Raw genomic sequence first — 13,546 nt, 5'->3', positions numbered from 1 at the left:
CCAAAGAGAAAAGAAACAACACACAGTGATGAAGCTAAATCAGATTGGTGAAGCAGCTTTAGATAGCTGCCATGATCATTGGGCCACTCTTTGGGAAGTCTCCTTTCTGAAGCCATAACTCAGAGGCATTTCGATGAATGTTGTTTGGCTTCAGGAGGGCCTCAATGGCTCATTTCTCTTATAGATGCAGACATAATCGTCAAAATTATAGAATCAATTTATGGGAATTTTTTGTTTTCTACAAATTTAACAGGAAACAAATCTACCTAGTAAAGAGGAATTCATATATGAGAAATTATAGAATACTAAGGTAGTATGGCCACGTGGTACATCTTGTACACGTGTAGTATCTATAAATATCCACTTATATTATAACATGTGTACAAGATGTACCACTTGGCCGTACTACCGTAGTATTTTATAATAGATCTTCTTTGCTGCCTTGTATTTTAATAGCCTGAGAAAGCAGCATGAAACTTAGCATGATCTGAGTACATTGGAGAGAAGTCTTTAACTATAGCCGACTTGGATCTGCATTTATGTTCTTACTTGACTTTGCAATGTCATGAGTTCGACTTGATTCTTCGGACCCATAAATCAACGGGTCTCTCCAAGACAGAGACGTTAATGCTACTCCAGACCTCCTGTTTGGATGGAAGCTGGGCAATTTTCTCCGCAATTTCCATGTCTTCCGGAAGAACAGAACCGAACACGGTGTACGCTTTTTTCCACTCAAAATGGTTCGCAAGGCTGATGAAGAATTCCGGGCCGGAATCAATCCAGGCAACTGATCCTCTTCTGACAGCATGAGAGACCTCTGTTGGAATATTCTTAAATATGATCCCATGCGCTTCAAGTGTTCCTTGTATTAATGCGAAAGGCGGGCCAAATGGAGCCTATAGAGCTTACATGAGAAACTTCTGAATGAGAAATAAATACTACATCAAATCCATCTCTTGAGCAATGACATACTACAAGGGAGGAAAAGGTAGTATCTTTTACAAGCACTCTAAATCAGGAAGATGAAAACTCAGTTGTAGCTTCAAGTTATGAGGTCAAATAAACTTACATTTTCTACATGGTTTCCTAGTGAGTCCCAAAAACTTCCACGGTCTTCTGCACGATAAAAGTGGCAACCTGCATAATGAGGTACTTGCAACATCTCAAGAATATAGGCAACAGAATGTGGGGCACAATCAGGAAACAGCTGCATAAATTGAAGACCAAAAGAAAACTTAGATGTTCAAATCATACAGTTTGATTTGAGTACAAAAACTTAAACAAATATACAAGCCATTTTTCCTATGACTACAGTATCAGCATGACTTAATTGTATAAAAAAAAAAACCTTAGCTCAGGGTTTTCAGATAAAAGAGATCAGGCATCTAATCCGGTAGCGAAAGCATTTACCTTTATGCGAAGAACACCATATTCTGTTTCCAAACCAACTATACCCTGTTGAGCAATGGATTCTGTGAGCAGACAAGTAGACATATGACAGGAAAAAAAAAAAAAAAAAAATTCTAGTCTAACTTCATTGCAGCAACTGCTATAATATATAAAGCAAATTAGTTACTCTAGTGCATATGCATTAGATATATCAAGGATTGAGAGATTCATTGATCCTCCACTTGCAATGTCTTTTTCACAAATGATGAATTATACTACTTTTATTCCATAAGAATCTATGAAACATATATTTTTAGTTCACAGGTCATTAAACACATCAAAATTTCTTGTCACCTCCCTCTTCTTCTCACATACTATTTTTCCTTTTCTTCAGAAAAATATAACCTCTCCCCTCCACCTCTCCTCTTATCACATTTGAGCTCCTCTTTGTAACGCTCATTAAACGAACTGCCTATTTCAAATCATTACCTCCCCTTACCGAATATGCAAGAATTTTTTTTTCTAATTTTTACAATCTCAAGTTACCGACTCACCTGAACTAAGCTTCTCCCAAATGCAAGCAGTCAGCTAAAAGGAATCAAAGGGAAGCCACTCTATCAAAGCCAGGTTTCAGAGCAAACTACGTTTGGTTGTTGGCTTACAACACTTCCACTGCACTACTCTGAATATTCATACATTCATTGTTTTTGTTAATTGCAATTATCTTTAATATTAAACAGGCATGTGTGCTTATGTCAACTAATCAACTCCTAAGAAAACAAGAATAAAGTTCTCATCAGTTTACAGGTGCAGCAATGCCTTAAAAAACATATAGAAAAAAGAAACGCCTACCAGATTACATATCGGAATACATAGTAACTAGTTACTCTGATCTGAAAATGTCTTTGAATTGTTTTGTCTCATAGAAGATAAGTTCATATATCACTTAGAAAAAGCATATATAAGAACTCTCTGGGACATGTTCATAAGACAAACCCCTATATACAAGAACCAAAATTTTGACAACGTACAATATATCATGTCATTTGTGCTTGTTACTTGTAGTTAGTAAATTATAAAACCAGAGAAACGTAGTACAATACACAAAAATATTCACCTCTCTTTCTCCAAAGATGAATCCAGAAGTCCACATAACTAGATCACCTGAGTCTTTCCGATCAGGCTCCAAGGTATCCTTTTGTTTCTTTAACCAACACTACAAACATGCATAAGAGAAGCATCTCATAACCAAACCAATTAATTCAACTCAAGGATTTACAAAGAATGTAATCAATTAAAACCAAAAGTAAAAGTGGTATGCAAGATGCTACTTTCCACAATGGCCAAACTGATGTTGGTAGATATACATTTGAATCGAAATTTAAACACAATCCATCCATTCAAATATCAATAACAGCTACAAACACCTGAAATTGGAAAACACTCAATTTCCATTCCCAATCAGTGCAGATAACTTGCCCACCTTTTCCACCCTTCTTTTTATTTTCAGACCAAAATTGCTTCTTTCACCAGTACATTAGATTCTTGTACAATGTATGAAAAGTACACAACCCCATCACAAATTTCCATATAACTTAGCTCACAAAGCTTCCCTTGAATTGACTGGAATAGACCAATACATAACAGATATAATGAAACTGTTCTTGAAAGCAAAAGAGACAAAGAGAAACCATACCTCACCAAATCTAAGTCCACAAGCCACTCTGTTCCCACAAAACACCCAACTATCACACAAACAAGGCCCACCTTGATCTCCACACATAGCTTTACAAGCCATGCAGCATTCTTCAGAAGAATTGACCTTAAACTGAGAACCCCATTTCACAGCATCACCCCAAAGCTCCAAATGCTCAATCCCTCCACAACATTCTCCATCTTCTCCATCTTCTTCTTCACTCCCCAATGCAACTTCAAGGCCATTCTCACCCAACTCTGAAACCGAATCAACAGTTATGCTATTGGGGTTTGAGACCATAGACAGGAAAAGATACACCATGCAACAGAAGATTGCACCCATCAAGAAAAGGGCCAGAAATGCAAACCGGCCGAGTTCTGAGTCGCTCTGCCTACGACCCATTTGATTTTATGGAATGAAATGAAAAACCCAGAAACTATTCAGCTTAATTCTTTGGGTTCATGTTGTTGGTTCGGGAAATTTGATGAGATTGATAAGTGCATGATGAACAAGAGGGCGCTCTTAGATTCTGTGACGATGATGGAACAAGCGTTACTAGCATTTGGTGACACGTTAGCCTTATTTTCGTTCGGTTCCACCTGAAGACAGTTACCAACCCATCAGTAATGTGCAGAAATTGGATACGTAAAGTCAGCGATTTATACTAATTCGTTCGAATTCTATTATTATAGTTTAGACTAGCCCCTGCATGTGTCAATTGGTTTTATTTTTTATTTTTTATTTTTATTTTTTATTTTAGAATTTAAAAAAGATAATATAGATAGTTATGTTCTATAAAAGTATGACCTATTATCTATTTTTATTTTTAATTTTAATTTTTTAATATGAAATTATCATAGCATCTTCATTTAATTAATTATTTTAATTCTTAATGTTCGAATTAAATAATAATAATTTACAGTATTTTAAATGTTTCACAATTCTCTGTCTTTTGTTTTATATATACTAGTCCCTTGGCACATGCTCACGTATGTGCCAATTGGTTTTTTTTTTCTTTTTTTTTTTAGAATTAAGAAAATATAACATAGGTAGTTATGTTTTATAAAAATAGGACTTATTATCTGACTTTGTTCTTAATTTTAATTTTTTAATATGAAAAAAATATAAATTTACTATATTATCATCATTTAATTAATAATTTCAATTCTTAATGCTTGAATTAACCAAGAACATTTTTTAATATTTTGAATATTTCAATATTTTCTACTTTTTGCTATATATATATAGATAAATTATATTAATATAAAATGCCGCTTCTATAAATAATAATATATATAATATATATAAAATCAATAATATCTGACGTTTTGCAAATATTTGGGCCTGGTTTTTATCCACCTTGATAAATGGAAAATTTGGGCCAATGCTTGGCCTGGGCTTGAAGCCATACGATTTATATAGAGTCCTTGGGCCGGTTTAAGTGATCTATAAATGGAATCATTTATGAGAGACTTATTATTGGCATAATTGACCGACTGATGTATGCTTTAATTGTTGGATATCTGAGTATGTATGTTTCTTAGGCTACGTTTAGTTCACGGAATAGATTTGAGAGGAAATTACTTTTTATGTTATTTCTCAAAGAATGGAAATGAAAGATTCATTTTCCACGTTTGGTAATGTCGGGAAAGTAACCGAGAGATTTCATTTTGTTTCCTTTCCCATGCTTGTTTTGAGTATGAATGGAAAACAAAGTTTGTATAATTTTCCAATTATATTCATATTAAATCAAATTAAAAAAGACAGCCCCGATCTCTTAGACCACAAAGGTCCAAGAGACTGTGGTCTCTAAAAAGTTTCTTAAAAGAAGTGTAAGAGTGAGTAAACTGTTGAATTTACATCCAACGGTGAGTGACCACAAATCTCTTGGACTCCTGTAGTCCAAGAGATCGGGACTGTTAAAAAAGAATGCATTTAATGATATTTTGTAATTATAAATTGTTCATATAGACAAAATAGTCATGAAAATTGTGCATTGAATGTTGGCTCATTTTCCCAAACTTTCCCATGAGGAGAAAAAACAAAACCCAAGTTAAGAGGAGGGCTTCACTTTCCCCCCTACTTTCTCATGTGCCAAGCAACCATTTCCCATACCTGGACTTACCAAACATGAGAAAGCAATTGAATTCTCATTCCCAAGTCTCCTTTTCCATGAATCAAACGGGACCTTAGGGTCTGATTCAATAGCTTTTTCCTCATGTTGTCAGTTGAATTCTGTATGCAATTCAGTTTTTAACATGTTTAGCCGCAAAGACATACGCCTTGAAATCTTGTTCGACATCCTTTCAAGATTGCCTGTGAAATCTCTTTTGAAGTTAAAATGTGTTTGCAAGTCTTGGCATGCTTTAATTAGCAGCCCAAGTTTCATAAACGCCCATTTCGAAAGGAATGACATGAAAAGTGGCTATGATTATTTTCTTATGTACACTAGCAGTGCAGCTTGCTTGTCAGTAGTTTGTCCTGAAACATATGCTAAGAGTTTGGAGTTAGATCTTCCCCCTATCTACTTTATGGTTCCTGCAATGGATTGTTTTGTCTATCTGATTATAATATGGAGAGTATATAAGTTCAAGAGACTTCCCAAAGGCACCATTCATTGCAAGCATCGTCTTGCTCTTGGGTTTGGCCTCCACGTCGGCTATACTGGTTTTTCGTGTTCTTTTTAAAAGAAATAGTATAGCCGGGCGGCTATACTTGGTTTATTTTTTTTCCATTTTTTTTAAACGAAATAGTATAGCCGCTATAATTGGTTTATTTATTTATTTATTTATATAATAGTATACCCTCGCGGCTATACCAAATTAATATTTATAAAGTTTAAACTAATGCAACTAGTAGAGTCCTTTTTCATAATTTTTTAATGCCAAAATTTTAACAAATAAAGCACGTATGTATTTTATTTGTATAGCTGTGTGGCTATACCAAATTACTATCTATAAAGTATAAACTAATGCAACTAGGAGGGTCCCTTATTCATAATTTCTTTTTATAGTATAGCCACTTGGCTATACTACGTTTTTTTTTAATAGATTAGTATAGTTGTTCCTTACACTAATGCAAGGCGCAATGGAAAGGTCAGTTGTTTTCAATACAAATCTAGCTGTCATCTCTAGCTTTTCAGCTGTGAAAATTGTTGTGCCTCCTCTTCATGTGAAGCAATTTGCTACTCTAACAGTAACCCTTCATTTTTCTAGAAGAACTTGGATTTTAGTTTAATAAACTTATGCTTGTTCACAACTGAAATAAATAATTAACTAATTGATTAACTACTTGATATTTTATATCATCTTAATTACCAATTGATTAATTAACTCAGTGTTTCCAATTTTTTTGTAAACACTATGTGTATTAAACATAAAAAATACATGTGTATATGTATTCGAGTATTGTATGTTTACTTTTTTTTAAACGTGAACTTTACTGAGTCTTTAAGACGTTTGCAAAACACGAATGTATTATTAAAAAATACTTATTTATGTGTATAATACATTATTAAACGTGAAAATGCTAAAGTCGTTATATGGGTAATAACTTTGAAAAAATATATAAAAAAATCAAAAGGGGAGACAATAGAGACTCGGGTAATGACCTAATAGTAATAGATAATGCTTTAAACTACTCTTTTTTTAAAATTAAAATTAAAACAAAACAAAAAATCAGTACAGCCGGTCGGCTATACTATTTTTAAGAAACATTAATAAAACCGAGTATGGCCGTGCGGCTATACTATTTTAGAAAATATAAAAAAAGGGGGAAGAGCCGTACGGCTATACGATAGATATTACAACAAGAACGCTTAGCGCCTAGGCGCCACGTGTCAGAAACAGTAAAACCGCTCGGTTATACTATTTAAAAAATTATGGGAAATCCGGTATAGCCGGGCGGCCGTACTATTTTTTAAAAACAATTATTAAGCCGCGTATAGCCGTACGGCGGTACGATTTTTAAAAAGTTACAAAACCGAGTATAGCCATCCGGCTGGACTATTTTTGAAAATAAAAATAAAAAACAATGTGTATAGGTAAAAAAAAAACCAAGTATAGCTATCCGGCTGTACATTCATTCATTGTTATTAAAATACGAATAAAATACGTATGTGTTTTATTTAGCAAAAGTTTGTGAAGTTACAACTTAAATGTTTGGCCACTTATTTTTTAATATAAAGTATTTACAGTTTGTAGTATATACTCTGTTTATTCAACAATATGGAAATAGAATAGATTGACATGTTATATTTTTATTCAGTAGTATATATTATTATTTTTATACAATGGAATGGATAGATTGACATGTTATAAATATAATTTGCATTTCAAACGTTTGGATAGTACTAGGATCACTCAATCGTACTTGTTCTTCTAAAAAAGAATTAAAAATGAAAATAAAGACACTGCTCTAATGTTAAACTCAGTCTCTTTTGCTTGTATATACACTTTTCCAACCAAAAACAAATACATATATACATTGTCATCAGACTTCGGCGGAATCTCCTACACATCACGACTTCTCAACATCTCTCTCTTATGAAATACTTTCAAGCATCTGCTTCGTGTAATCAAACTGCAAACTTCCTCTCTGATGATCACCATCCACCTGCCTCAAGAAACCAAGAAAGGTTTATATTAAGACTTTTTGCTCACTTTTGTCCACTTTTTCTCACATTTTCTCATGAGGGCCCCTGCCTGTAAGAGATGTAAAAAAGCATGCACATGTTCATCTAAATTTGCATCTCACAGTTGTGATGCAAATTTACAATCATTTGCACCTACCCATTGCAGGTGATTCCAATCACAAATGGTATATATTTAACATACACCTCATTATACAACTTACTGGAGATGCTCTTACTAGATGATATTATGTTAAGTTAGATTCAACGCGCTAAAACCTTTCACAACTTAAAATACCCAACTTAGACCCGTTTACGGATTATATCTCCTTCATTTTCCCTTCTGTTATAGTTCTAAGTTTACATCAAATGCCTTTCGAATAAAAACTCTGTTGCAAAGCTCTTTCAGGTATTTTGTTTTTTCTTTACTTTCCCCCCTAAACCAAAATTGAAGAAAGTTTTATACCATTTTTTCCCTCTCTTAGCCAACAAAAATAAAAACCACTGAATAAAATTGACCCCAAAAATAAAAAATAAAAAGAGCTGTCATTGAACAAAATTACCGGGATAAATTATGAACCAAGAAAAAGAAAGAAGCCTAGAACTTCACCCATCCTATTTCTGTCAATTTTGCACAAGTAAAAACTGAAATTAATTAGGAGACTTCAAAGAAAGAATTAGCCAAATGAGAGAATTAACTTTGGAGAGAAAATAGATCTCAGAAACAAGAAGAAGAATTGTTAGGTTGCTATTGAAAGATCCCGTAAAGAAAACATTTGTATTAAAAAAAAAAAAAGAAAAAAAAAAAGAAAAAGAGAGAAACATTTAGAAGACAAGGAAAGATGTAGAAGAGGGCAAAGTAACCAACGCTTACGGAAGAAAATAAGGTCTGAAAGAAAAAAAAAAAAAATGTCACAAAATATATCAACAGAGCAGATGCAGATGCTAATCTCACAATCTGGGTTGGGCCACTTCAGTTTTCCACACCAAAGATATGTTAAAACTGAACAAATGGGGTCAATAAAAACATCTCCGAAGAAGATGCATTTGATGCTACGAAATGACATTGGATGTATGCAAAAACAAATAGTCTGTTGTTGAGATGTACAAAAAATTCATCCGGGGCTTGTGGACGGTCGCTTCTTTCTGCCTGAGAGAGAAGACAGCTACATTTTCATACCAACAGGACAACAGAAACAAGCTGCGAGCACCTTCCAGCCACGGAGGCCGTTGGAGTTATTGCCGCCTGTAGTGGTTGCAACTGTGATATCATCCTGTTGCTCTTCTTCTTTGTCTGGTAAACGTACAAAACGAGAGAAAACCTCCTCTGGAAACCATACATACAAGACAAGTGAAAATCCCAAAAAATTAGAGAGGAAACTTGTTTTTCAAATGAATAGTGACTGACCTGTGAATAGGTAGGGACTAACAAAATATAGATTCATTTATTATTTTGTTTTATATTTGGAAATAGTTGGAGTAAAATTATGAAATGCGTCAATAAAACATCACACCTCTCTTATCTTCTTCATCAGAGTCCCCAAGGCGCTTATTATACCATATTCGATCATCATAAGAAGAATCTGTGGAAATACTCATCATATTATGATTCTCTTCTTGTTGCACCTGCACAAGTTGGATGCCCAACTCCTTTACCAGAAGCCCAGATTTCATAATTACAGAAACAACCACTTCATCGCCCCCTTGTAACTGATCATCCAAATTCCAGTGGCTTAACCATATCATGTCTTCTCCTTCACCTGGAATACCGTGGTGTGATGGGCAATACGCCCCCCTCAGACCGTTGCTCTTATTTTTTACTATTATATGTGACAAATAATTGTGGTGGATATTAGGAGGAGAATCATAGCCAGCATTCACATAGACAACAAAGACAATCAAGCCTCGAGTTCTGTGATTATCAAGTAATGGCACAGTAAAAGATATTGAGGACCCTCTGCTTTTATAGCTGAATTGGCCTCGAACCTCATTCCCACCAAAAAATGTGCTGAATATACCATATTCGTACAGTCCCTATATATGGATGCAATGAAAATGACATTATTAGTCAACTCTTTCCTGCGATCATATGAGAGTGAGAGAGAGAGAGAGAGAGAGAGAGAGAGAGAGAGTGAGAGAGAGAGAGAGAGAGAGAGAGGCGCACACCTGGACGGGAATTGGATCATCATTTTGTAAATTTGCGCGTGGTTTGTGCATCCGTATGGGTGCCATGGATTCCAACAAGTTGCACAATCCCAAGAGGTTGATCATTTCTACATCTACTCTTCCAATGGGTTGTAACTTGTACCTGTACTCCCACTCAACTAGGTTGTAGTTGCAACCTAAGCTGGTCCCCCCTTCCCAGGCTAAACGGGGGTATTGATACGTTATTTTTTCCAATGATATGCAATAGATGATATCCAAGTCGCTTAGTTTTGGTAACCTGAGAAGCGATTTGAGACTTGTACACTTGTAAAAAGAGAGTTCATGGAGCCTTGTTAATCCTTTGATACAATTTGGCAGGCAACCAATTGGATTATTCCCTATATTTAGTCTCTGCAATGAGGACAAATGACTAAAATCCATAGGAAAGGCATCATCCGAAAGATTGCACCCCCAAAGACTTAATTCTACTAAAGAGCATGGTAAAGAACCCAAGATACTCGAACTTCTTTCTTGCCATAATTCACTTATCGGAATTCCATCTGTCTCAAGCACTTTTAACGAGTCCATGTTCCTCAACATCTCAATTGATAACTCCTTTAGATTTGAGCAACCAGATATAATAAATGTTTCAAGTGATTTTAGCATACAAATGTTCTTGGGAAGCAACCTAATCTTTTTGCAATCTTTCATATTCAAGTAAATAAGTCTCTCTAGGTTTCCAATGGATCCATGGAGATAAATCAGGCTCGTGCAGTCTACTAGAACCAATTTCTCTAGATTTGGGCAATATGAGAAGTCAATGGTTTCTGTAAGGGAATGAGAATGGCTGAGATCAAGGGTCTTCAAGGACGGAAGATACTGTAGAGGAAAAAAATGTACAGAAGAAAACAATATGGGGAGTTAATTTTTACAAATATATAATTTGTTATCAAACTAAAAGCCTAATGAAAATGAAAAAGAAATTGAAAAGGGTAGAGAGTGACGTACTTTTGTTCCCTTGAATACTTGTCTCAGACCGCTGTATTGCATTTCAAGAACAATAATGCTTCCCAAAGGAAAATCAACGGGTATAGAATCTAAAGGAAATTCAAGCCAACACAACCATCTTAGTCCACTACAAAATTTTGCGTAACATCCGCAGAGTTTTACATGACTAAGATGGAGTAGTTTTAGTTCCTGCATCCGTGAAAATGCATTGGTTTCCAAGACTTTCTCATTTGAGTTTATAGTAGGGCACATGTGCATGTCGAGGACAAGACCTTCAATTGTTTTCGTACCCTACAAAAGAAAAGGAAAAAACATTTGGAAAGTTTTTAGAAGAGGAAAAACAAAAATGTGTACAAATAACGCATATTTCTTACATTCTTTTCCGTCAAGATTTTGAAAGAGTCCTTATGATGCCATACTCTACTACGCTTCCAAGGCTCCTTTGATTCTAGGCGAACAATTTCTCTTCCCATTCCACGAATCAGGTCATGCATCTGCACCTTGTCCCATCCATCAATAATCACCAAACATCTATCGATGAGATTTTGAATGCCAACAATTGTATAGAAATCACATCCATCTAGTATTTTAGCAATGTAATCTTTGTCCATTCCGATAAAGAAACAAGCAATGTGGAGGAATAATTTTTGGTCATGGTCATCTTGCAAACAGTCATAGCTTACTCTTAGTTTATTTATTATTTCACCATTTGGAATAACTTCTAACTTCTCCAATGCACTTTTCCATAGACATACACTTTCCCCCAACAAAGAAGAACCTAAAACTTTGAGAGCTAATGGAAGTCCTCCGCAATGATCGACTAGCTTCTCTGAATATTCTTTGTAATCTTCAACAGGATGGTCTTGGCCAAAAGCGTGCCAACTGAAGAGCTCCAATGATTCTTTTTGAGTCAAAGTTCCAACTGCATACACCTCAGTAATTTGATGAGCCTTTAACAATCTTGCACGCCTAGTTGTTATGATGATTTTACTTCCTGGATAAAATCGATCTCTCACTTGAAATACTGCATCTAATTGGTCCATATGATCCACATCATCGAGAACAAGAAGAACCCTTTTAGAGCTTATTGCATCTTCAATCTTAATTAATCCCTCACTGATATTGCTTATTTTCATTTTTCTTCCATTCAAAATATCAGAAAGAAGTTGTGTTTGTATTTGAACTAAGCCATTGGGTTGCTGTGAAACTTCTTTGATATTTTCAAGGAAGCTGCTTCCTTCAAATATTCTAAAGTTTGAATTGTAAACAGTCTTTGCGATGGTTGTTTTCCCTATTCCACTCATCCCATAGATTACAAGTATGCCAACATCAGTTGACCTCCGTTGTAACCAGAAATTAATTCTTTCGACTCCTGAATGCATTCCAACCAAGTTGGGAGCAACACTCAATGGTGTGCGACTTAGTTTGTCTCCAATCACTTTAACTATTTTCTTGATGAACTTTGACTCATACCTAAAAAATTGCAATAAAAATGAAAGAGAATTCATTTCATATACTTGAGTTATAAAATACCATGGAAATAAGTTCAGAAAGTTAGAAGGTACAAATATATAATAGATGAGTGCTGAAAGAGTTAGATAGAACTTAAAACTATGTTTGCAATAACAGCTGGATAATAGGTATTTCTCTGTCCCGGATGCCTTTAGAAGAATCTGGATTGCTGAGGGTGTCTTGAGTGTTTTTGTGGATGTGTTTTTATCAATAATTTTTATTTTATTTTATTTGAAAGGACAGAATCTACCAAAATTTTGAACTACATTTAATAACGAGATACTAATTCAGTTGCAACCAAATAAAGAAACTAATTCAGTTGGTAGTAGGAATGAAATTTACCCATGAGCTTGATTTTGCAAGACCATCCCTGCCAGATCTGCAACCTCTGCAAGTGCCTCTCTCCATGCCTTCACCTTCGGCAGCGGTTGAGTTTTTTGGTGTCCAGCAAATGCCTTTGCAAGACTTCCTGTCTGCTTCTTTACATGGGATGGATACACATCGTAGAAGACAGGCAAAACGACATGGTCATTTGAGGTCTTTCTCTTGCGTTCAAGGATCATCACCAGCTCGTCAAGGCACCATCTGGATGACGCGTAGTCTTTCGAGAACACAATGACAGAAGTTCGTGAGTGTTTGATTGCTTTCTGCAGTTCGAGCTTGATACCTTCTCCTCTCTGGACTTCATCGTAGTCTCGGAAAGTGCGAAATCCGGCGTTGACAAGGGCCGTGTAGAGGTGGTCAGTGAAAGTCTTGCGAGTGTCTTGGCCTCTGAAACTCAGGAACACGTGATAACGACAATATCCAGAAGTACTGGAAACATAGGAGGTTTGTGGATCGGCTGCGCTCACAAGAGCCATGGATATCGACGACTTGAAGTGGTCAAGAAACAAACTAGCAGTTTATGATGAATTGCAGAATTTAATGAATAAAAAAGACAGCCTACCCATAACTCCATTAACTTGACTTGAAAAGCGATTAGGCTAACGTAGACCACAGAAACAGTGTCCCTTAATCTTCAATGTCCTCCTTTCACTCTGTGACCTTTACCCGCAGTTTCACTTGGCGCATTTTTTGTTAATGTCCATGTCAAGGATTGGTTGGACCAATCGGTTGCTTCCATTTGGCACATTCGAAACGGTACACTTGGCAGACGAAATTCGGCA

General features: G+C 35.5%; 3 protein-coding genes across 4 annotated transcripts; all 3 read right to left on the bottom strand.

The window, feature by feature from the left end:
* Nucleotides 1-193: 193 nt before the first annotated feature.
* On the bottom strand, nucleotides 194-3,688 carry LOC117619231. Of its 2 annotated transcripts, XM_034349134.1 has the most exons (5): nucleotides 3,086-3,688; nucleotides 2,507-2,605; nucleotides 1,411-1,455; nucleotides 1,070-1,207; nucleotides 194-896 (listed from the first exon to the last, which is right to left on the bottom strand). In XM_034349134.1, the coding sequence occupies exons 1-5, from the start codon at nucleotides 3,485-3,487 to the stop codon at nucleotides 564-566; spliced, it is 1,017 nt and encodes a 338-aa protein (XP_034205025.1). In that variant the 5' UTR covers nucleotides 3,488-3,688; the 3' UTR covers nucleotides 194-563. The 2 variants fall into 2 exon arrangements, with proteins under 2 accessions (XP_034205025.1, XP_034205026.1); XM_034349135.1 differs by lacking the exon at nucleotides 1,411-1,455.
* A 3,939-nt stretch (nucleotides 3,689-7,627) lies between these two features.
* On the bottom strand, nucleotides 7,628-10,028 carry LOC117618182. The gene is made up of 4 exons (XM_034347787.1): nucleotides 9,882-10,028; nucleotides 9,230-9,749; nucleotides 8,927-9,042; nucleotides 7,628-7,699 (listed from the first exon to the last, which is right to left on the bottom strand). The coding sequence occupies exons 1-4, from the start codon at nucleotides 9,984-9,986 to the stop codon at nucleotides 7,628-7,630; spliced, it is 813 nt and encodes a 270-aa protein (XP_034203678.1). The 5' UTR covers nucleotides 9,987-10,028.
* Nucleotides 10,029-10,713: 685 nt separating this feature from the next.
* Nucleotides 10,714-13,240, bottom strand: LOC117618181 (disease resistance protein RUN1-like). The gene is made up of 4 exons (XM_034347786.1): nucleotides 12,723-13,240; nucleotides 11,243-12,341; nucleotides 10,898-11,159; nucleotides 10,714-10,739 (listed from the first exon to the last, which is right to left on the bottom strand). Exons 1-4 carry the CDS (start codon nucleotides 13,238-13,240, stop codon nucleotides 10,714-10,716), a joined length of 1,905 nt encoding a protein of 634 aa, XP_034203677.1.
* Between the last annotated feature and the right edge of the window lie 306 nt (nucleotides 13,241-13,546).

This window comes from Prunus dulcis, chromosome 2 (genome assembly GCF_902201215.1).
Source record: "Prunus dulcis chromosome 2, ALMONDv2, whole genome shotgun sequence".
In the NCBI taxonomy this organism is placed as follows: Eukaryota; Viridiplantae; Streptophyta; class Magnoliopsida; order Rosales; family Rosaceae; genus Prunus; species Prunus dulcis.
The sequence above is the reverse complement of the archived record's forward strand: the minus strand, read 5'-3'. Positions and strand labels throughout refer to the sequence as shown.